Source organism: Salvelinus sp. IW2-2015, linkage group LG3 (genome assembly GCF_002910315.2).
Source record: "Salvelinus sp. IW2-2015 linkage group LG3, ASM291031v2, whole genome shotgun sequence".
In the NCBI taxonomy this organism is placed as follows: domain Eukaryota; kingdom Metazoa; phylum Chordata; class Actinopteri; order Salmoniformes; family Salmonidae; genus Salvelinus; species Salvelinus sp. IW2-2015.
In genome coordinates, this window is record NC_036840.1 from 34,731,230 (window position 1) to 34,755,472 (window position 24,243).

A 24,243-nucleotide genomic window follows, 5' to 3' on the forward strand; every position below is an offset into this window, starting at 1 on the left:
AATCCACTTATCCAATGATGCTGTCAATGTATGAGACATTTAACGGTCAACGAAACCATCCCGTTCCTGGAAGTCGTCAGTGCGCTGTGCAAAGAACAACCTCGATCCAAACTAGTCCCTTAAAAGTATACCTCAATCTCATTTAGACTGTGTTCACTGTCAACCCTGAGCTGACCGCTTTCTGTCTCATTCCTCTCCGTACGCGATCCAACAGCCAGTAATACTTTCTCAAGCCCATTTAGTGTAATAACATTGCTAATGTTTACTGTATGCATTTACAAAGCCTGTTATGAGGAGACCTGTATAAACTCATGGCCTGGTTAGGCCATGACCTCCAGGGGCAGCACAGTACCAACATAGTGTACGCCTGTATGGACAGACCGGTGCTGAAGCAGAGTGTACTGTAAATACTCTGGCCGAAAACATACAGGAGTGCAACCTCCAGTAAGACAAGGCTACTTTTCCAGTAAGCTTTCTTTCACCAGGGTTCCGTGGACAAACACTAAGAGGTTTGTATTGCCCTTGTTAAGTCTTTGGTAATGAGTTGCCAGGAACAATGAGAAACTATTTGCAGTTTATAGTCACTCATCGCGGTGCACCAAATGATCCTAAAACTCATATCCTAAACAAAATGTGGACTGTCCAATGACGCATATCTGATAGCGGTCAAGACGATATGAAGGGAGGTTCAGGATAGTGAGGCCTAGAGGGCAGTGGGAAACAGGTTTTCTGGTTCTACCCTCTCCGCTCACTTCTGCTCTGGGTGAACTTACACTGCATGTCATGGGGCCCAGGCTAGGCAGGGGTCCGAGGGGTGCAGAGGGCTGGGGCCCTGAGTGTGGGTGACAGGGTGGACAGAGAGTAAAGACACAAAGGAGGTGGTGAAGAGAGGAGCAGGTAGCAGGTGACCAGGGCCCTCAGAACATAGTAAAGCCCCGCCTTATCTCAGCTCACTGGTCACCATAGCAGCACCCACCCGGTGCACGCGCCTCCAGCAGGTATATTTCCACTGGTCAACCCCAAAGCCAACTCCTATACTTTGCCCACTTTCCTTCCAGTTCTCTGCTGCCAATGACTGGAACGAATTTGCAAAAAATCACTGAAGCTGGAGTCATATCTCCCTCACAAACTTTAAGCATCAGCTGTCAGGAGCAGCTTACTGATCATTGCACCTGTACCACAGCCCATCTGTAAATAGGCCCACCCAACTACCTCATCCCCATTATTGTTATTTATTTTTTTGCTCCTTAGCACGCCCAGTATCTCTACTAGGACATTTAACTTCTGGCACATCTATCACTCCAGTGGTTAATTGACAAGTGTAATTATTTTCACCACATGGCCTATTTATTGCCTTACCTCCCTAATCTTACTTTATTTGCACACACTGTATATAGAGTTTTCTATTGTGTTTTGACTGTACGTTTGTTTATCCCATGTGTAACTCTGTGTTGTTTGTGTCACACTGCTTTGCTTTGCCAGGTCGCAGTTGTAAATGAGAACTTGTTCTCAACTGTCCTACCTGGCTAAATAAAAAGTGAAATATATGATTATTATTTTATTTTTTTAAATGTCGTCACCGGGCGAGTGACACTTGGGGACTAATTGGGGTCCTTTCCTGTGTGTTGGGTTTCTGCTTCAGAATGCGTTGTGGCCAAAAACATTGGTTTGTTTATTCGAACATAGAAAAGGGCGAGACGATGTCCAAAATCTTTTTTCAAAACACATCCTACAGTCTTTCAACTCCTACACACAACGTGATGAAACGACTACCGTATAAAATGGGCAAATTAAATGCCTTCATCTTTCAAACAAAGGAGCTGCCAAAGACAACAAAGTGAATAGAAATTGACGCAGCCTCTAGCTCACATAAACATTAGAAACACCCACGTTTAGTAGAGCGACCATTACATACATCCTTGACCCGGCAGTAATCATCCGTCAGGGATTGCAAACGTGGACACAAAGCGACACTGATGAAATGCTAGGAAACCTTCATTTACTTTCCACACAATGCCGCCGTAGCACAGTAGATAGGAGTCCTAGGACATCCTGGTGCTCTCAAATGGGTTTTGTAACAAAGGGACAATTGTTCAAAGCAGGGAGCTCATGATTGCCTGACCAAATGTCATCCTACTCTCTCAGATTTTCAAAGGGCCTTTTAAGGTCTAGAAGGGGAAGATTCCTTCTGGTGATTAGGGTCTTGTACACTCCCCAGAAGGTATATGGCATTTATGAGTTAAAACTTCCATTTGAAGTGGGAGGTGAACAAATGACTATCTGTAATGGTAGAGTGGAGACACACACACACCTGTTCTGGCTCAGCGGACCATCAGAGCAGCAGCGAGATGGGAGACCATGCCTGGCAGCAGAAGCCTGATTCAGCTCCCTAAACGACCGTTCTGTCCACACCATGGTAGACTCCGCCTGCTCTCAAACCTCTCCTCGGGGTCTCCCAGCCGTTCCATGTATTTTAACTATCGTACAGCGAGCACACCTGATCAAATTGTCAACTACATTCCATGTAGTAATGTGGATCGACGAACATTCCATGTAGTAATGTGGTAGACGTAACATTCCATGTAGTAATGTGGATAGACGTAACATTCCAGTAGTAATGTGGATAGACGTAACATTCCATGTAGTAATGTGGATGACGTAACTTCCATGTAGTAATGTGGATCGACGTAACATTCCATGTAGTAATGTGGATCGACGTAACATTCGTAGTAATGTGGATCGACGTAACATTCCATGTAGTAATGTGGATCGACGTAACATTCCATGTAGTAATGTGGATCGATCGTAACATTCCATGTAGTAATGTAGACGTACATTCCATGTAGTAATGGATAGACGTAACATTCCAGTAGTAATGGATAGACTAAATCCATGTAGTAATGTGGATGACGTAACATTCCAATGTAGTATCATAGATGTGATCGACGTAACATTCCATGTAGTAATGTGGATAGACGTAACATTCCATGTAGTAATGTGGATAGACGTAACATTCCATGTAGTAATGTGGATAGACGTAACATTCCATGTAGTAATGTGGATAGACGTAACATTCCAGTAGTAATGTGGATCGACGTAACATTCCATGTAGTAATGTGGATCGACTAACATTCCATGTAGTAATGTGGATCGACGTAACATTCCATGTAGTAATGTGGATCGACGTAACATTCCATGTAGTAATGTGGATAGACGTAACATTCCATGTAGTAATGTGGATAGACGTAACATTCCATGTAGTAATGTGGATGACGTAACATTCCATGTAGTAATGTGGATCGACGTAACATTCCATTGTAGTAATGTGGATAGACGTAACATTCCATGTAGTAATGTGGATAGACGTAACATTCCGATGTAGTAATGTGGATAGACGTAACATTCCATGATAATGTGGATCGAGTATTCCAGTAAATGTGGATACGTAACATTCCATGTAGTAATGTGGATAGACGTAACATTCCATGTAGTAATGTGGATCGAAGTAACATTCCATGGAGTAATGTGGATGACGTAACATTCCATGTAGTAATGTGGATAGACGTAACATTCCATGTAGTAATGTGGATAGACTAACATTCCATGTAGTAATGTGGATCGAACGTAAACATTCCATGTAGTAATGTGGATCGACGTAACATTCAATGTAGTAATGTGGATCGATGAACATTCCATGTAGTAATGTGGATAGACATAACATTACATGTTGGAGGATGGCAGTGCATGTCTAAGGAATGAGATCAGAAGATGAAGTGAATTCATTTGAATGAAAAAGCCAAATGAATGGATGCCTGGAAACAAATGCATATCTGATGAATTCACATGCAAGAAAAACTAAAATGGTACAAAGAAAAATTTGAATTTTAACAGCCAACATATTCATGAAAATCAGTAGGATAACATGCAATACGTGGAGCCCTAACGCTGAAGAATCATGAGTTACACTACATGCTAAGTCAGGGGTACGCAGGCACACCAGGAACAGGGTTGCCTGCCCCTGTGCTAAGCAAACACCTCAGTGCTGTGAAAATAACATATTACCTTTCACTTGAGCAGAGAGCTAACACAGTGCTACTAGCCTAATACAGGTGGCTAGCCCTTCATGCTAGGGACAGAGGCGCGCTAGGGACAGAGCTGAGGGACAGAGCGACGCTAGGGACAGAGCTAGGGACAGAGCGGGGCTAGGGACAGAGCGGGGGCTAGGGACAGAGCTAGGGACAGAGCTAGGGACAGGCGAGGCTAGGACAGAGCGCGCTAGGGACAGAGCGGGCGCTAAGGGACAGAGCGGCGCTAGGGACAGAGCGGCGCTAGGGACAGAGCGGCGCTAGGGACAGAGCTAGGGACAGAGCGGGCTAGGGACAGAGCGGGGCTAGGACAGAGCTAGGACAGAGCGGGCTAGGGACAGAAGGACGCTTAGGGACAGAGCTAGGGACAGAGCGGCGCTGGGAACACAGAGCTAGGGACAGAGCTAGGGACAGAGCTAGGACAGAGCTAGGGACAGAGCGGAGCTAGGGACAGAGCGGCGCTGGGGACAGAGCGGCTAGGGACAGAGCGGCGCTAGGGACAGAGCTAGAGAACAGAGCTAGGGACAGAGCGCGCTAGGGACAAAGCGGCGCTAGGGACAGAAGCTAGGAACAGAGCTAGGGACAGAGCGGCGCTAGGGGACAGAGCTAGGAACAGAAGCTGGGACAGAGCGGCGCTAGGGGACAGAGCGCGCTAGGGACAGAGCTAGGGACAGAGCGGCGCTAGAACAGAGCTAGGGACAGAGCGGCGCTAGGAAAGAGCTAGGGACAGAGCGGCGCTAGGACAGAGCTAGGACAGAGTGGCGCTAGGAACAGACGCTAGGACAGAGGGCGCTAGGAACAGCAGCTAGGACAGAGCTAGGACAGGCTAGGGACAGAGCGGCGCTAGAACAGAGCCTAGGGACAGAGCGGCGTAGACAGAGCTAGGGACACGGCTAGGCGAAGAGCGGCGCTTAGGGACAGAGCGGCGCTAGGGACAGAGCGGCGCTAGGAACAGAGCGGCGCTAGGAACAGAGCGGCGCTAGGGACAGAGCGGTTTGTTTATTTTTCTAGTCATTTGTGTGCTCCTACCTTTCACGTCCTCATCTTCCACGGTGGTGTTAGCACTCTCGCTGGACTCCTGTTGGACAAGAACAAACAGAGAGCAGCAATGAACACCTGCCGGCTGTGGAGACTGGATTAAGCGTGAGCACAGGATAAGTGATGTACTGTCAGATGGGGGATTTTTCTTTTTTTTTGTAGACGGGACCGGTGGTCCGTATTGACCCCGTTCTCTGGGTATGGATGCGGTCCGCCAGTTGAGTATGGGGGGGGGATCTAGGGCATACATTAAGGCACCATGCATATCAACAAAGTTTAGTAAATAACACTAACTAGAAAGCTTATCACTGCTACCTACAGCACATTATTAGCAAAAACCTCTACACTCGCAAAACGACAGTCCTATTTAATCACTACCTTGTTTCCATCAGTTGGGTTGTGGAGAACAGTGGTTTGAGGCTCCTGATTCATGGAGAGGAAGAGGAGGAGGAARAGGAGTGTGAAGAAGAAAGGGGATAAATAGACAGGAACTTGATGTGGTAAACAGTTGCCCAGATGATCAATTCCCATGGGTCACATTTCAAAGAACCGTTGAGTAGTCAACTTGGTGCCCTAAGACATTAGAACAAACAACCAAGCAACAGACAAGACAGGACGGGAGGTGTACAGCAGTAGCAGCATGTTAGTCACCAGGCCCTTCCTGGATATAAACTACAGGAAAAGGTTTGAGGTGTGTACAGCCAAGGCATGCAGTTCACGTTCAGTCCTTACTCCAGGCCAGTTGTGTGTACGTACTGCATAGTGAGTGAACATCAGTCTGGCTTTGGCAGGCCCCATTTCTCACATCTAAGAATACATAACCACATCACTCTAGAACAGGGATGGGTAAACGGCCCCTCTTTTGAAGACCCTCGGATAAAAAAAGAAAATAAATWAAAGAAAATAAATTAAAATAATATACATAGAGATATTTATCTTTGTAACTCAGTTAGGTCTCAACTTACTGTTAAAGTTAGAATAGTAGAATACACACGGTGCAATTTAAAAATGAGTTTCTTTCTTGACATGTCAGTCACTAATAGTCACTCAATTAGCCCATGTCAGCTAACATGTTTTAGATTGTAAAATAGATGGTTGCTAGGCTGCTAGGCTATCTAGACTTAGTAATCATGGTTGAATTACCAGCCAGGGGCCGCCCATTGATTTAGTTAGTCAGTCTCACTCAGCTATAATATAAAAAACTGAAAACATTTCTCTCCGCACCATGGCAACATGTGTAGAATTGCAGGAAATGAATAAAACGTTAAAAGTATCTCTGCCGTCAAGAGGGGGGGTGCTAAAATGTTTTGCTCACAATGGGGGGGGGGGGGGGGGGGGTGTACATGTACTATGCTATTAGATAGCCCCATGGTTATTAGATATGGAATTGAATGAAAAACAAAGCTATTGCAATATTTTGTATGAATTCCTAAATGATAACCTTATACTGGTGCTGTGGGCTGGATAAATACAGTACAGGCCTCTTGGCTGACCTGACCTGTGTAACATGCCTAGATTAGACCTGGGTAAATCTGTGAGCCAACGGGTGGGCTGCCTGTCATAAGGAATGCCATCGCACAGCCATGTCGAAGCTCATGTGTGGTGACACGGGTGGCACTATCAGAACAATCTGCCTTAGGATGTCTTTCTCTGAGAGAGAKTGTGTGTGAAGTCTATTTTAGGACGCACGCCCAACCAGCATGTCTCGTTGGTTTCCCTGGTAACTTGGGGAAAGCTTCAGTGGATTAACAGTAAAAACAGCAGGCCCAGGGTGTACAGGTCTTCACACACACACAGAAACATGCAATGCCGAACTAGAGGCCATCCCAAACAGAAATACACAACGTTCAAGTGCACATACCAACTGCAATGTCTAACCACAGTATAAGGAAATGCCTGTGTATGATACAAATAACATGTGTATATAAAGTAAACAAAAATGCAATATTAAGAGGCATCACTGGCAGCAAAACAAGGAGAGACATCGTTAGAGTGAGCAGCCCAAACATGAAGGATGACAGAGACAGACGGACAGACGGACAGGCAAGCAGGCAGGCGTGCAGAAAGACAGGCAGAGTACCAGAGTGGGGGGCTCTTTGGGGCTGGTGACTACATTGGTCTTGTTGTTGATCTAGAAAATGAGTGGATAGAGAGAGACAGAAACAGAGATAGATTTCAGGAACAAGGACTAATGCTCCCTAAGACAGAGAGATAGACAGGAGAACAATATCAGCATAGAGAGATTTGTCAGGAACACAGGGCTGCAAGAGAGAAAATGTTAAGAGTAAAGTCTCGCCTGCAAATCTACAGGTGTTAACATCTACTCTGAAGGGTAGAAAGTTAAGGTAGACAAAATAAGTTCATTAGACATCCGTTAGTTCCAAGCCTGTAGCAACGCATCATTACTCTGCAGAGCATTATGCAAAAGAAAAAAAGCATGCAAAGGACTTCCTCGCTGAAACAGAACTTGAAACATTAAAACGGTCGTAAACTTAAAATCCTGTTTTGAAAGCGATCAGCTTTTCCGCTTGACTGTTTGCAGGTTTTTCAAGAAGAGAAAATAGCCTAATTGGGGCTACTAACGCAGTTTATAGAGGCCTTGAATCTAATGAATTAGTGCTATTGTGACTACTAGAGAGGAGAAATAAAAAGCCAGAGGTAATGCAACTATCCACTCAAACAATGTCATTACATCCCAATAGTTGTGGGTTTTCCTGTTAACATGAACATCGTTGTCTGCATCGAAGCACATTGTCATTGGAAGAACATCAGGGGGAAAATGTATATCAAAAAGCGCTGTACAATTCCTTTATGAACTGCATGCCCTGATTATGTAGCGTCGCCATTGGGCATCCCAGCAGTGTAAAACCTTGTAATATGGGCCAACTGGAATGCACATGCTGGTAGGACTAGGTTCTCTACAGGGAGATGTGGGACTGGAACTACACATCAAGAGGCTTCTACAATTGGTTGCTCACTAACCCAAGATACTAGACAACTGTACTAGGCCAGGCTTCTACAAATGGCCAATTAAAACCACCCTGAATCTATCCAGACTATGATGTACTAAAATCAACCACAACTGGCAACCCATAGCGGTTGCCAGGTTGCATAAAAAGTAGATAGGCATACCAGCATTATTGGCATTGGCTCGGTTTCATACTTCCGTTTCTGTATCGATCCGTTAGAACACAAAAGAGAACAAGACAAACTGGGTCCAATATCACAATATCTCAACCCCCAAAACACATACAGTACGTGTCAAGACCCAAGAGAATTACAGTATACTGTTTGAGAAAATATATTTTGTACCAAAAAACACAATTGTAATCATTATATATTCAGCATGCATGGAAACCAAAATTGATGACCGGATAAAAATGGCTGCCGTTTCCGCTGGACTCCTGCGATAAACCTGAAATAATCCTTCAAATGCCGTACGCTATACTTTCAAAACACGCCGATGACTCGGCTGCAGATTTAAAAAGAGAGTTTTTCTAAACCTCCTACAGCGGTTTAAACTGCCAGCCATAAACACCTGGGATACCTCAGTGTTTTTTCAGATCATGTGTCAAGTGCCATGTAATGCACCTGGGTATGTGATTTTAGGATAAGCATTTGGAGAGGGAGAGGCGCTGCAGGGTTGGGGGTGCGGAGATGAGGGGCCAGACAAACAGCCAGCGTAGTAGTTTGACACTGGGCCCAGTGTGTAGAAACAGAAACTGGAGAACAGCTACTCAACCACAGATGTGAGAGCACACTGACAGACCCCAGTGGGGAGAGCAATAGAGGGGGATGAAGAGAGAGGGGTGAGAGGAAGAGGGAGAGAGAGGGTAGAAATATATAAAATAAAAAAAAGAGAGCGATGAAGAGATTGAAGGGAGGGAAAGGTATTGAGAGGAGCGGGAGACAAAATCCCCAAATGAGGAAGAGGGTGACAGGAATTTTGTTGTTAGATTTCGAAACAGAGATAGACGGGGGACAGAGAAAGAGGTGAGGTGTAGAGGTGATAGGGAACCAGTGGTGGCTACGATGGCTGAGATTTGATTGGACGGGAGATGAGGGCTGTCATTCTGAGTTAGCAGATCATCCGTCACAGCATTCTTTTTTCTCAGCTTCCTCGTATCACAAAACAGATGCCACCCCTCTCTAACTGAATTATTTTGGAAAGGTGGGATAAAGGTGGGGCAGATATCTTAGTCACGCAGCACTCAAAATGACAGACTATTTCACTGCTGGCACGTGGAATAAAAGTATTGTAGAAATATTTCCCACTTCTCTTCAAGTGCAATATAAGTTACATGAGTGTGTGGTCAGGTGTTAAGACAGAAGTAGTGGATGACCTACCTTGACACCGTCAGCTTTCTTGTTGAGCAGGCTCTTGGCTGCTGTAAGGAAAGAGGGGACATGATCAGAGAGGACACCTCTGACACACACTCACACACTGCTAAATCTAGTGAAGACGGCGAATTATGGACCAACTGTGACAGTCTCCAACCAGAGATGGAAGAAGCAAAAAGGAAGATGCAAATTAAGTGAGAGAAATCAAACTTAGTGATTAGTTTGCGAGATGCAATTATAGCTACAACTAACAGCCTGATAGGGTTTCTATGGAAGAGGTCCAACAAATTGAGGTTTAATGCTCTCTGCCAACACATGCACATGCACAAAAAGAGACCTTCAATTGCTTGCTACTAAACATAAAAACAGTTAATGTGATAATCTAATTAAACACTTCAATTCTAACTCCTCATTAGAACACATTAGCACATGCTCCTACAATAGATCAACATGCAAATATAATCTAGACATGGAGAGAGCTGATTGGCCGATGAGGCTTCTGGCACGTGGAGAAGCTCAGTGATTGGTTAAAGTGATCAGGGCTGTCATACCTAAAGGAGGAGTTTATGAGAGGGGAGGGTAAAGGTGTTGGTGAACATGTTTAGTAGGTCTCAGAGGGGGGTGCTAGAGGGGGGTGTAGAGGGGTGCTAGAGGGGGGTGCTAGTAGAGGGGTGCTAGTAGAGGGGTGCTAGAGGGGGGTGCTAGTAGAGGGGTGCTAGAGGGGGGTGCTAGAGGGGGGTGCTCGTGACTACATGGGTAGAGCGCAGTGCCAACACAGGCCTCTTTCCATGCCAGAGTCTCTTACCTCACAGGGTTACACGTTAAACAAACAAACAAAGGGAGAGAAAAAATTAACGTAAATAAAACAGAATGGGTGTCAAGTCTTGCTCGGAGCAAAAACTATTGGCTATATGGAGAATATGAACAATGAACACAAAGTAAAATAAAACACATACAAGTTGAAAGGGTTCTAGTGACAATCAGTATTGACAGGGAGAGACTAAACCTTCATCTGTGTTTTTCTGCCTGAACAAAGTCCACATCTTTCCWCCATTAACACCTCATCACACCGAGAGGGGTATATTTTGCTAGCAGACAAAACATGTAAGTATTGGGTCCTACCACATTGATCTGCAACCCCCCACTGGTCTCCAGTCTCTATTGATATGAGCTGGGTGGAGGCTGATGGGGGCTCTTCTAAAGGCTAGCGTATTCATCCTGGGTGTTCTCCCCTCACATTTTTGTTGCTCTTTTATGCGTTACTCTCCTTATTCTTCCTCTCTCACTCTCTCAGTCCTTTCTTTAACACCTGCCCTTCTCATTCCTCCCGCTGTCACTCCTCCCTATTTTCACTTATTTCTCTCGCCTTTGTTTCCCTCAAGTGTTTTGGTGAAATAAATAACCCAGCTGCATTATTCAGCAACAGCTGATGGAGAATTCTAAATATTCATCTGGTGTTGGTGGCAATGTCGTAGGAAACCTGGGGCTTTAGAAAACAACTAGAGAGAGACAGAGAGAGATAGAGAGAAAGAGAGAAAATGAGAGACAGAGACAGTGAGAGACAGAGAGAGCGAGCGAGAGAGAGAGACAGCGTGAGAGAGAGACAGCGTGAGAGAGACACAAAGAGACAGAGAGACAAAGAGAGACAGCGAGAGAGACAAAGAGAGAGAGACCTTGAAAGAAACAGTAATACAGTAGGAAGATGCATCTGACCTGAGAAGTTGCGCGTGGCCAGCATGGTGGTGAGGATAGCACCCTGAGGACGAGAACAGGAAGAGTGAGGTGAGGCTGACCTACAAGGCTTTAATAGTTGTCACACTGTCACCTCTAATCCTTAACATGGTGTCAGACATTAGGTGGAAAGGTGGTGATTAGATTACTTAGTGGTTAGTGTCCACTCTATGACATACAGTACATGGGCTSGTAARACYTGRWYAAATCYTGYRMGAWACCTGGYAAAACCTGGTCAAATCCTGTGAGAAACCTGGCAAAACCTGGTCAAATCCTGTGAGAAACCTGGCAAAACCTGGTCAAATCCTGTGAGAAACCTGGCAAAACCTGGTCAAATCCTGTGAGAAACCTGGCAAAACCTGGTCAAATCCTGTGATTAACCTTCCCTCACCTTGAGTTTCCTCCTGGCGTTGAACTTCCTCAGGCACTCCACCGTCTCCTGTCTGTGCATCATGGATGCCACAGTGGACCGTTGCTGCAGAGAGGACACAGTGAGAGAGGGGGACAGTGTCATGTGTCTGTAGGTGTTCTCATGGACCGTGTGTATGAGTGTGTGGGTGTGCGTGTGACACGTACACAGATCCAGGGGTGTTTGAGTGCGTCTGTGGCGGTGACCCTCTTGGCAGGGTTGATGGTCAACATCTTGTTGATCAGGTCTTTGGCCTCGGGGGTCACCGTGTCCCACTCAGGGGACGGAAACTGAAGGAGAGAWCACCGGGTGAGGCAATGAGGTTTGTCATCCATCAGTCCACTCATCTATTCCTCCTTCACTTCCCCTCCCCCATCCAGCTTTGTTTAGGAAATGTGTCATTGGAGAAACCAGGACCGAGAGATAACTGACAAAATAACTTCACAAGGTTGACAAAAACACAGAGTCACTGAGGATCAGGTGCATGTATACAGAGCTAAATTAGGCTTGAGCCATCGCGTCGGGCTGTCCCTGCCTCTCCTCCTCCTCTCTCCCCCCAATCTCAATCTGTCTGGGACAGGCGTTGTCGTTGGCGTGGGCAGGGCAAACAGTACGAGGAGGGAACAGCCACCGATAGAAAAACACACAGCCTGTGTTCCAACAGCATGCTGGGAGGGGCAATGCTCAGCCAAGACACAGACAGACACGATCTGATGTGTCATGTATGGCCTTGCGTCGATGGGAAAACAAGTGGCTAACACATTTCCTTCTGGTGTAAGAGATACAAACGTCCTATTCCTGCCACTCAAACAGGAGATGAGCTTTGCCTGCTAAAGTTAAGTGATTGTGATTAAAGTCTTGGAAACTGATGGGAGATGTATTGATCTTAGCCTGGCTTAAGCTCATGTCAATACTTGTGTCAGCTAGGCTGTCAGTGAAAGCTGGGTGAATAGACATCTGCAGTAAAACAAGTGTCAAACACTGCTGTTGTGTGTGTGTGTGTGTGTGTGTGTGTGTGTGTGTGTGTGTGTGTCGTTGCCGTGCTCACGTCGTAGGCCCCAGCCTTGATCTGCTGGTACAGTCTGTGCTGGTCTTCGTCCCAGAAGGGAGGGTAGCCCACCAGGAGAATGTAGAGGATCACACCTGGTCACACACAAAATCAGGGTGAGGCCAATTCTGAATAAATGTAATTTAAAAAAAGAAATTCACAAGCAGTGTGATAATTATCATTATACTAAAAACTCAGCAAGAGGAGAAATTACAATCAAACACAGCATGACCCAATAAAAACAATAGTAAATATGTATAATAATATCTAATAACAATAATAATATAGATTTATAATAATAACAAATATTTATAATAATAATACGTATTTATAATAATAATAAATATTTATATCTAATAACACTAATATATATTATAATAATAAAATAAATAATTTATAATATTAATAATAATATGACATTTACTGACATATAACTATTGGCACAAATATGCTAATATTATATGCATGAAGAGGTCGAGAGAGGACTGGAAGTAACTCCCTTACATACAGTAGACTCCTCCCACTATAAGGGCTTTCATGTCACAATCGCCGTTGTGACAAACAAGCCAAACACTTTGCATTGTGTTATATACTGGCTGGTAGGTTACCGGCAGGAGATAAAGGGCCCCAATTGGTCAGTAGAGCACTCTAACCACACAAACAAGTAATTGTGGGGATTCGATTATCTGGCCCAGGTTGCCCTGGTGGGAGGAGTTTGCCCCAGGTGAAAAGTGATTGCATTCGTTTCATTAGTTTTGGAACCAGGTGCCCCATTTTGGCCGATGGCGATGTTGGCTCAGAACAAGTGACATAGGTTAAAGCATGTGGAATAATGAGAAGGATTTCGTGTTTTCACATGCAAAGGTGATTGCTTTTTTATAAAAACACTTAATCTGCCTTCCCAATGAAAACTAGTTTGAAAATTCTAACATATATTTTATGGGAAAATGATGCTGTATGTTTCTGAACGATGCACCATGCTGTCTTGTTGACATTGACAACATGACAGAGACACAAATTACTTTTCAATTTGAGAAGGACACCCCTCCCTCACCGCTTTTGCCCGTTCACGTCATGGGCCATAGACCGGTGCACCGCGGTTCAACTTAATCAAACACTGCCATTTTCGCCCGGGACTGATAGACCAAGCGCAGGTGTGTGAATGAGTGTGTTATAGACATGTAAAGCCCAGGTGGCCTGGCCCTTGATGAGTTATGTAACGAGCAGCTGCAGTGATTAATTCAAGGAGTGTGAACTGGAGGAACTCATCGTCTGTGTGAGAACCATGTTGGCTCAAAGAGATTGTTCTGTTGGGAAGTTCCTTACCACAGGCCCACATGTCCACAGGTTTCCCATAGGGGTCTTTCCTCAAAACCTCTGGGGACAAGTAGCCTGGGGTTCCCGCAAAACCTGGAACAGAGACGAGACATCAATTAACTACATTTCCCAAGATGCATCTACAGTTAAGTCAATGGGGGGCCTTTTCTCAGTTTTTAGAAAAATAATGCCACAGTAGCCAATTAGAGGTCAAACAAATCCAAAATGTAACATTTATGGGCCACGGTTAACAAGCTCCCAAAACTTCCCCACTGGAACGGCACTCTTGGGTGCGTAATGTGGATCTGCGCCAAACAATCGCAACCTACTTCCCTAAGTGAACTCCAAGTACCAGCATGCCCTGGGGCACAACCAGTGAAGTGGGTAGATGATTCTCAGGTGACAGCCAGCCTAGGGGATTAGTATAATTATTCCTCCATTCTGTGGGGATGAGCAGGGAAATAGCCCCATTAATCCACCTATAAAAACCTGCACTATAAACCCAGAGCACTGACACTCCTCATTGTTTCACACAAGAGACTTCACTTCAGCACTGGTGGTGAAGACTAAGTAAACACCAAAGTACTCTAAAGCACTTGTGGGTTTACACATTGTTTAGAATAAAACAGGGATCTGTGATGAGCAGTAAATGCTTAGTTACACCCGGGTGTTATGTAGTACATGCATACAGACATACTAGAGGTCGACCGATTAATCAGAATGGAGGATTAATTAGGGCCGATTTCAAGTTTTAATAACAATCAGTAATCTGTATTTTTGGACACCGATTTTGGCCGATTTTGTATTTTTTTATATTTATTTAACTAGGCAAGTCAGTTAAGAACACATTCTTATTTTCAATGACGGTCTAGGAACGGTGGGCTGACTACGCGAGGGCAGCAAGAAGCTAAGGTAAGTTGCTAGCTAGCATTAAACTTATCTTATAAAAAACAATCAATCTTAACATAATCACTAGTTAACTACACATGGTTGATGATTTACGAGTTTATCTAGCGTGTCCTGCGTTGCATATAATCGATGCGGTGCCTGTTAATTTCTCATCGAATCACAGCCTACTTCGCCAAACGGGTGATGATTTAGCACTGTCGTTGCACCAATGTGTACCTAACCATAAACATCAATGCCTTTCTTTAAAATCAATACACAAGTATATATTTTTAAACGGCATATTTAGTTAATATTGCCTGCTAACATGAATTTCTTATAACTAGGGGAATTGTGTCACTTCTCTTGCGTTCCGTGCAAGCAGTCAGGGTATATGCAGCAGTTTGGGCCGCCTGGCTTSTTGCGAACTGTGTGAAGTGCATTTATTCCTAACAAAGGCCGTAATTAATTTGCCAGAATTGTACATAATTATGACATAACATTGAAGGTTGTACAATGTAACAGCAATAAACTTTTTGTTTTCGAAATGATAGTTTCCGGATTCGACCATATTAATGACCAAAGGCTCGTATTTCTGTGTGTTATTATGTTATAATTAAGTCTATGATTTGATATAGCAGTCTGACTGAGCGATGGTAGGCAGCAGCAGGCTCGTAAGCATTCATTCAAACAGCACTTTCGTGCGTTTGCCAGCAGCTCTTTGCTGTGCTTCAAGCATTGAGCTGTTAATCACTTCAAGCCTAACTCCCGAGATTAGGCTTGTGTAACCGATGTGAAATGGCTAGCTAGTTAGCGGGGTGCGCGCTAATAGCGTTTCAAATCGGTGACGTCACTCGCTCTGAGACTTGGAGTAGTTGTTCCCCTTGCTCTGCAAGGGCCGCGGCTTTTGTGGAGCGATGGGTAACGATGCTTCGAGGGTGGTTGTTGTCGATGTGTTCCTGGTTTGAGCCCAGGAAGGGGCGAGGAGAGGGACGGAAGCTATACTGTTACACTGGCAATACTAAAGTGCCTATAAGAACATCCAATAGTCAAAGGTATATGAAATACAAATGGTATAGAGAGAAATAGTCCTATAATAACTACAACCTAAAACTTCTTACCTGGGAATATTGAAGACTCATGTTAAAAGGAACCACCAGCTTTCATATGTTCTCATGTTCTGAGCAAGGAACTTAAACATGAGCTTTTTTTACATGGCACATATTGCACTTTTACTTTCTTCTCCAACACTTTGTTTTTGCATTATTTAAACCAAATTGAACATTTTTCATTATTTACTTGAGGCTAAATTGATTTTATTGATGTATTATATTAAGTTAAAATAAGTGTTCATTCAGTATTGTTGTAATTGTCATTATTACAAATTAAAAAATATATATTTATTATATATATATATATATATATATATATATATATTTTTTTTTTTATATATATATATATATAAAAAATATATATATACATTTAAAAATTTATTTATTTATTTTAAAATTGGCCGATTAATCAGTTTCGGCTTTTTTTGGTCCTCCAATAATCGGTATCGGCATTGAAAAATCATAATCGGTCGACCTCTAATACATACATGCATACACATTTGAAGTCGGAAGTTTACATACACCTTAGCCAAATACTTTTAAACTCAGTTTTTCACAATTCCTGACATTCAATCCTAGTAAACATTCCCTGTCTTTGGTCAGTTAGGATCACCACTTTATTTGAAGAATGTGAAATATCAGAATAATAGTAGAGAGAATGATTTCTCAGATTTTCATCACATTTCATCACACTGACTAGAACTCACCGAACCATGCCTGCTGGTCTCCCTGCACCTCGATGGCCAGGCCAAAGTCTGCCAACTTCACCGCTGCTCCCTTCAGCTTACTGGCTAGGAGCAGATTCTCAGGCTTGGAGGGGAGAGATGGAGACAGGGTTTCAACACTTGTCATGCAGCAAAACACATGGAAATGAAGTGTTGGAAACATACCCACTATATTATACATGTGTATTCTGTCTAGTATGCTGGGTGAACCTAGACGGTGGGTCATCTCACCAATTGAAAAATAGTATGCCCCTCAAAATAGGTCCAAATTCCATTAACCAAAGTGTATTTTAGGCACAGTACTAACTCCTCAGTAATAACCCCATTGTGTCCCCTCCTGTGACCCCGTTGGGCCATGAGTGGTCATTGTCACCAAGATCACTCTCTAGAAAAGCAGCTATGACTCAACGCTCTCACTCAACACACACTGTGGAAAATATTCTGTGATACGGACACAGTAACAGGGTCGACACTGTGATACGGACACAGTAACAGGGTCGACACTGTGATACGGACACAGTAACAGGGTCGACACTGTGATACGGACACAGTAACAGGGTCGACACTGTGATACGGACACAGATCTTTAGAGAGACACAAGCGTGTGCAATAGGCCGCTGGTCCTGGCATCTAATTGGTCCGTCTGTCTCTATAGCTCGAGGGGCCGGGCTACAGGGTCAGAGGAGGTCGGCAGGGATTTGCGTATCGCCAGCGTCGGAACAGGAAGGGGAGGGGCTTAGAGAAAAGGTTACCCTGGGTTCTGGGTTGATGAATAATGCACTTGCTGACATTTTGAAAGCGGCTTCGAGGAGAAGTAATTAGTAGAAATTAATCAGGAAGGATATACTTKTAATATAATAACAAACAGGAGATGTGTTGCATGTCGAGAGGGAGCTGTTTCACCGACTTTTTGGAGCGAAGCTGCTTTGCTTGTGTGGCAAAAACATTAGTTACACTACCCCAAGAACGGTATTCATATCAGTAGACTAATTCCACTTCTATGGCCTAGATATCACATATGGTGTAGAAATACAAAATGGAATCAATTTCTCAATATCATATAGCAGAGGTAGGCAACCCTGTTCCTGGAGTGCTGCAGGATTCTGTTCCAACTGGACACCACACCAGACCAACTGCGCTAACTGATAAGTTCAATGGTTGCCTAAATTCAACACACCTGGTCTTCCAGGTCGGTTCATTCAAAAACATGAAGTGCCCGCTGGCCCTCCAGGATCAGGGGTGCCTACCCCTGTCGTATAGCATCGAGTCAAACAGGGTAAATGTATGGTCATTCACTGGTGCAGTTAGTAGAGCATTCGTGAGTAGTGATTTGTGCAGATCTGAGGGCAGGGCTCACATGCTACGGTGGGAGAGGGGCGGTAAGAGCAGTCAACAGTGCCATGCAGTCATTGCAAACATCCCAACCATCCCACCCTCCCATTCCACCCCAAAAATCAAGTAACCTGTATGATGAGACTGGAAGGGGACAGGTAAAAAATATATATAATTCCCTGTCTCATAACATCATCTTCCCTATCGAGACTTCCCTATAAACACATCATCCTTCCCTATAAACACATCATCCTTCCCTATAAACACATCATCCTTCCCTATAACACATCATCCTTCCCTATAACACATCATCCTTCCCTATAAACACATCATCCTTCCCTATAAACACATCATCCTTCCCTATAAACACATCATCCNAACACATCATCCTTCCCTATAAACACATCATCCTTCCCTATAAACACATCATCCCTAATGGGCTTTAAATAATGGGCTTCATACCCAAAAAGTAGTGTGGAAAAGGCAATATGCCCTAACAAGCCCTAAATAGGCTAATCAATACTTTGTAATCTAACCTAAAAGCACATATGAGAACTATAGTACCTAACCAGTAGAGCTTTCAGGACTGGGTAATGAACTGTGCTGAGACTGTGGGGTTCCTTCCCTAAGTGCCTCGCTGTGTCTGTGTGTGGATCCCATCCATTTCTCTGTGATCAGGATATATACACCCGGTCCTCAGGGTTCCTGTGCAATGGGTCTAATGTGATTCCGTCTCTCAGCCATAGAAATGTAATTACTCCAAGTTCATCTAGCCTGGTTGGCCTTAACATATCTACTGCTACCAGGACAAATACACTTTGCTTTCTGTCAGTCACACACACACACAACGCTGGCAAATGTGCGCACGAACACACACACACACACGTCTGCCCTTGTGCCTATCTCTCAACTTCTATTCCTCAATCTCCTAGCTATCAGTCTCTCTGCATCTCCTAGCTATCCGTCTCTCTGCATCTCCTAGCTATCCGTCTCTCCTAGCTATCCGTCTCTCCTAGCTATCCGTCTCTCCTAGCTATCCGTCTCTCCTAGCTATTTGTCTCTCCTAGCTATTTGTCTCTATCTCGTCTTCAGGGATTTAAACCAGTGGCTTGGTATCTAAACCTAGAGGGAGGGCAGAGGACAGGGACAGCCCTGGTCTCTCATGCAGTCATCCGGACCAGCATCATCCAGAGTGGCTTGGCCTCCCGTGTGGACAGACACAGAGGAAGAGGGAGCAACAGCCTCCGAGATTAGAGCAGGACAGAGGGGGAGGAGGAGAGAGGACTACCAGCTGGGAGGAAGAGGAGGACAGAGGGGGAGGAGGAGAGAGGACGACCAGCTGGGAGGAAGAGGAGGACAGAGGGGGGGAGTAGGAGAGAGTACGGCCAGCTGGGAGGACGAGGAGAGAGGACGACCAGCTGGGAGGAAGAGGAGGCGAGAGGACGACAACAAGAGAGGGGGGAATGAGGGAGGACAGAGGGGGAGGAGGAGAGAGGACGACAACAGAGGGGGAATGAGGGAGGACAAGAGGGAAGAGTTCAGTTATGGGTGAAAGGAAAAAAAGAAGGGCAGTGGAGCGAAAGATAAAGGGATGAGGCATGAAACAGGAGATGACAGATGAGCAGGAAAGAAGGAGGCAGAGCTGAACAGAGTGCTGTCAGTATCCAGTACAACAGACGTCATTGAGTCTTGAAGGAACAGCTTGAGAGGGATGTCTGGTCTGATGTAMMGTGCCTTCAGAACGTATCCACACCCCTTTACGCATTCCCCATTTTGTTGTGTTACAGCCTGAATTCAAAATGGATTAAATTGATAAAATATTTCTCAACCATCAACACACAATAACCCGGAATGACAAAGTGAAAACATGTTTCGAAAATTTAGCAAATGTATTGATAATAAAATACAGAAATATCTCATTTACATACAGTACCAGTCAAAAGTTTGGACACACCTACTCATTCCAGGGTTTTTATTTTTTACTATTTTCTACATTGTAGAATAATAGTGAAGACATCAAAACTATGACATAACACATATGGAATCATGTGAAAAAAAGTGTTAAATTGATTGATTCTTCAAAGTAGCCACCATTTCCCTTGATGACAGCTTAGCATCAAGGCATGCTTGAAAATATAGAGAGTGGTACACATTAATGTGTTGGATTTGCCACAAACGTATCATACATTATTGCTTTGCCACATTATTTACAGTATTACTGTAGTGCCTTGTTGCAAAAAGGATGCATGTTTTGAAACATTTGTAGACATTAGGTTAGTGTTGTGGAGTAACTACAATGTTGATCCATCCTCGGTTTTCTCCTATCACAGCCATTAAACTCTGTAACTGTTTTAAAGTCACCATTGGCCTCATGGTGAAATCCCGGAACGGTTTCCTTCCTCTCTGGCAATTGAGTTAAGGCACCTACATCTTTGTATTGTCTGTGCACCATCCTAAGTGTAATTAATAACTTCACCATACTCAAAGGGATATTCAATGTCTGGAAAACCTCCCTGGTCTTTGAAATTCACTGCTCAACGGAGGGACCTTATAGATAATTGTATATGTGGGTTACAGAGATGAGGTAGTCATTCAAAACTCATGTTAAACATTATTGCACACAGAGTGAAACTTATTGTGTGACTTGTTGAGCACATTTTTACTCCTGAACTTATTTAGGCTTTCCATAACAAAGGGACTCAAGACATTACAGCTTTTCATTTTTTATTCATTTGTAACATTTYCTAAAAACATATTTCCACTTTGACATTACGGGGTATTGTGTGAAGGCCAGTGACAAAACATCTCAAATTAATCCATTTTAAATGCAGAATGTAACAACAAAATGTGGAAAAAGTCAAGGGGTATGAATACTTTCTGATGGCAGTCTGTAACTGTCTGGTGGAGAGTTACAAGGTTGGCAGTCTGTAACTGTCTGGTGGAGAGAGTTACGAGGTTGGCAGTCTGTAACTGTCTGGTGGAGAGAGTTACGAGGTTGGCAGTCTAGACTGTGTCCATCAATTAAATGTAGGTTAGTTAGATACAAATTGTTCTGTCCAGTACGGTTACAGTGTGTCCTGTTGTTAAAATGACTTGAGTGTGTGTGGGGGGGTGGGGTCAATATGGGTCACCCCCACGCACACACACACACACCCGCCTGCCCATACACACACACCAGTCCGAAGCCTTTCATCCTCCTGTTCATATTTGTTTTGCCTTTGTCTATTCCACCGCTCCCCATGGTAACAGCCTGGCAGCAACCAATCAGAGAGCTGCCTGAGGGGGMCGAATGCAAACGCRGGGTGATTATTTCAGGAGCTCCCGACTGCACCTGGCTCATTTGATTTGCAAATTAGAATTGTGGACGGGGGTGGGGGGGATTGCAGAAAGGGTTTAACAATGGCAAGCCTCCAAATTATACTTGGACAATTTAACTTTCACTCATCTTACTTCTGCTGTCACTTTTTTAACGAGGCCTGTTTTTTATGTATTTAACCTTTATTTAACTAGGCAAGTCAGTTAAGAACAAATTCTTATTTACAATAACGGCCTAGGAACAGTGGGTTAACTGCCTTGTTCAGGGGCAGAATGACCGATTTTTACCTTGTCAGCTCGGGGATTAACGYTAGATCTAGCAACCTTTCGTTTACTAGCCCAACGCTCTAACCACTAGGCTACCTGCCGCCCCATCAGGGTCAGTAGAATAATTGGCTCTGTGTTTCTCTCGTCTCAACTTAAACAGGCGACGTATCGGACAGTCTATCAAAGTTCTTAATTTTTATTTAACCTTTATTTAACTAAAGGGGTGTATTTAATTAAAGGCAAACGGATGAATCTGAAAGTCCGTCTGGATTAATGAGGTCACCCTGCAACTAGAGTTCAAAGAGGAGGAGAGGAATGAGAGGAAGAAGGAGGGAGAGGAGGAAAGGCTGTGTTTGGCTTCCCAGCGTCTCTACTCACCTTGAGGTCGCGGTGGACCACGCCCGTCTGGTGGCAGTGGAGCACAGCCTCGAGGATCTGCTGAATGCAATGACTGCATGCAAACACCAGGGGGCGTAGGTTATTGATGAGCTCACACTCACTGTCTGTGACATGCGCTCTGCTTGAGACTGGGGGGGGCAGCAGTGGTGGTGGGGATGATGTTTGAGTGGTCTTTACTACCCCCCCCCCCCAACTACCACCCCTTGACCACTAGCATAGTATAGAGAATTTATTTACCCAATTGGATGGGATTGCCTTGAATATTTGTGAAAGGCAAGGTGGTAGAGATTCTAATAAGTGAATGAGGCTATAAGATTGGCCAGACATAATTTATACAAAAGTGTGTTCTGATTGCACCATTAAGAACCAGGACATCTGGCTATGACATCATCATCACGCACCCGCTATCCCCCCGGGTCTTAAAACAGAAGTGGTGTTAGCTCCCCGCCAGCTGTGAGGTAGACCCTGGGGAGGGCGAAGGGGGAGGTGAATGTATTGATACTATTTAACCCCACCCCCCACAACAAAAAGGGGCTTATCAAATCCCCCAGGACCTAGGCTCACAGCAGGCGTTCTCCCAGGACCTAGGCTCACAGCAGGCGTTCAAGGCAGAGAGCCGAGGACCGGGAAAGAGATTCTACATGCATATTGTTTGTTTACAGAGGAGGGCAAGGTGAGCTGGTGTCACCTCATCTCCCTGCCGCCCCAGCCCCCTGGTGGGTCACCTGACCTCAGCCACAAGTAGTGATTGGTGGAGGGGTGGGGGTCAGGGTGGCTGGTGGTTGGGTATGGAAGAGAGGAGGAGGAAAGCTGCTGTGTGGGTAGTAGGTGAGGGGGGTTGGTGGTTGTTCATTTGTGGTGGAATTCGGGCGGGAGGGCAGGCGGGCGAGGGCCGGGCATTGTGCCAGCATAGTCTCTGTGTTGTGTACTAACCTTCATGTCCCTGTGAACTATACCACTTTGGTGACAATGATTTACACTTTCTAGAATCTGCTGTATGCATTGGCTGTGGAGGAGAAAGACAAGGCCAGAAGAAGCAAGGGAGGACGAGAGAACACAAGGGAGAACGAGGACGAGAGAACACAAGGGAGGACAGGAGAACACAAGGGAGGACGAGAGAACACAAGGGAGGACGAGAGAACACATCAGAGAACAGAAGAAAAATGGACAGCAAAACTAAAATAATATAAAAATAAAAAATTCAAGAGAGAAGTAGAGTAAAGTTCACATTTTGTTCTACCTCAACCTTCGGAAAGTAGTAAATCCATTTCTCTCACAATAATTATAATAATTGACTTCCAATGCCAGAAATGGCTAAATCTTTTGGCAACGAGGCCCTTTATCTTCTTCCCCAGAGTCAGATGATGTTATGACTGCATGCAGTTTGAAGGAAGCTGCTAACTAGCGCTAGTGCAATTGCTAACTGACGTTAGCGCAATGACTGGAAGTCGATGGGTATCTGCTAGCATGCTAGACTTCCAGTAACTGCTCTAACCCTAGTTGGCATTTGCTCGCAAAACTACCTCCTTCATACAAATGGTATCCATGAGTTCATCTGACTCTGGAGAAGTAGGTAAAGGGCTTCAATGCCAAAATCCCCAAATATCCCTTTAAACTGAAAAGTACTTTTTGGTATGAGTAGAAACAGTCAGACTAGAATGAGAGGATTTGAAACTCTCAGGTCATTGAAGAATGCTATACAAGCAGACATAGAAGGAATAGAAGTGCAGCCTGGTGATGGGAGAGCAACAGAAGAAAAACAGAAGACAGAAGATTTATCTGTATAAGATACATTACAGGCAGCACACACAGATATAACACAGACACCATAGACACTACAGTAACAAAGAGAGGGAGGGTGTATACAGTAACATACCTATAGATTATTCATAGATACTAACATAATTGCTCATTATAGTGTGTGTGTGTGTGTGTGTGTGTGTGTGTGTGTGTGTGTGTGTGTGTGTGTGTGTGTGTGTGTGTGTGTGTGTGTGTGAGTTATGTAGAAACAGTACATTTATCACTGTCCTCATTAAATTGTGGCATTTTAAAACTTTAACTCTAATGATGTTTGGTTTCAGGTCCACTGACGTGTGTTTGACTAGACCAGGAACAAAGCTGCTGTGAAGAAGGTGTGTCAGTACTATGCTACTGCTACTGACTGTTTATTATCTATACATAGTCACTTTACCCCTACCTACATGTACACTGCTGTTACTATCTGTTTATTATCTATACA

At 44.3% G+C, this 24,243-nt stretch overlaps 1 protein-coding gene across 7 annotated transcripts in view; it reads right to left on the minus strand.

The window, feature by feature from the left end:
• LOC111955361 (calcium/calmodulin-dependent protein kinase type II delta chain) overlaps nucleotides 1-24,243 on the minus strand; it is a 96,352-nt gene that overhangs the window by 4,963 nt on the left and 67,146 nt on the right. Inside the window, exons 6-17 of one of the 7 annotated variants that reach the window (XM_070436325.1) lie at nucleotides 22,938-23,010; nucleotides 16,674-16,776; nucleotides 13,979-14,062; nucleotides 12,653-12,747; nucleotides 11,772-11,894; nucleotides 11,587-11,670; nucleotides 11,178-11,220; nucleotides 9,471-9,511; nucleotides 7,204-7,254; nucleotides 5,502-5,546; nucleotides 5,115-5,163; nucleotides 3,634-3,748 (exon numbers count right to left, since the gene is read on the minus strand). In XM_070436325.1, the coding sequence (XP_070292426.1) occupies nucleotides 3,663-3,748; nucleotides 5,115-5,163; nucleotides 5,502-5,546; nucleotides 7,204-7,254; nucleotides 9,471-9,511; nucleotides 11,178-11,220; nucleotides 11,587-11,670; nucleotides 11,772-11,894; nucleotides 12,653-12,747; nucleotides 13,979-14,062; nucleotides 16,674-16,776; nucleotides 22,938-23,010 (877 nt within the window). In that variant the 3' untranslated portion in view covers nucleotides 3,634-3,662. Of the gene's footprint in view, nucleotides 1-3,633; nucleotides 3,749-5,114; nucleotides 5,164-5,501; nucleotides 5,547-7,203; nucleotides 7,255-9,470; nucleotides 9,512-11,177; nucleotides 11,221-11,586; nucleotides 11,671-11,771; nucleotides 11,895-12,652; nucleotides 12,748-13,978; nucleotides 14,063-16,673; nucleotides 16,777-21,983; nucleotides 22,057-22,937; nucleotides 23,011-24,243 lie in introns of those variants that run through there. The other 6 variants (XM_070436309.1, XM_070436326.1, XM_070436317.1 and 3 more) reach the window with 6 other exon arrangements.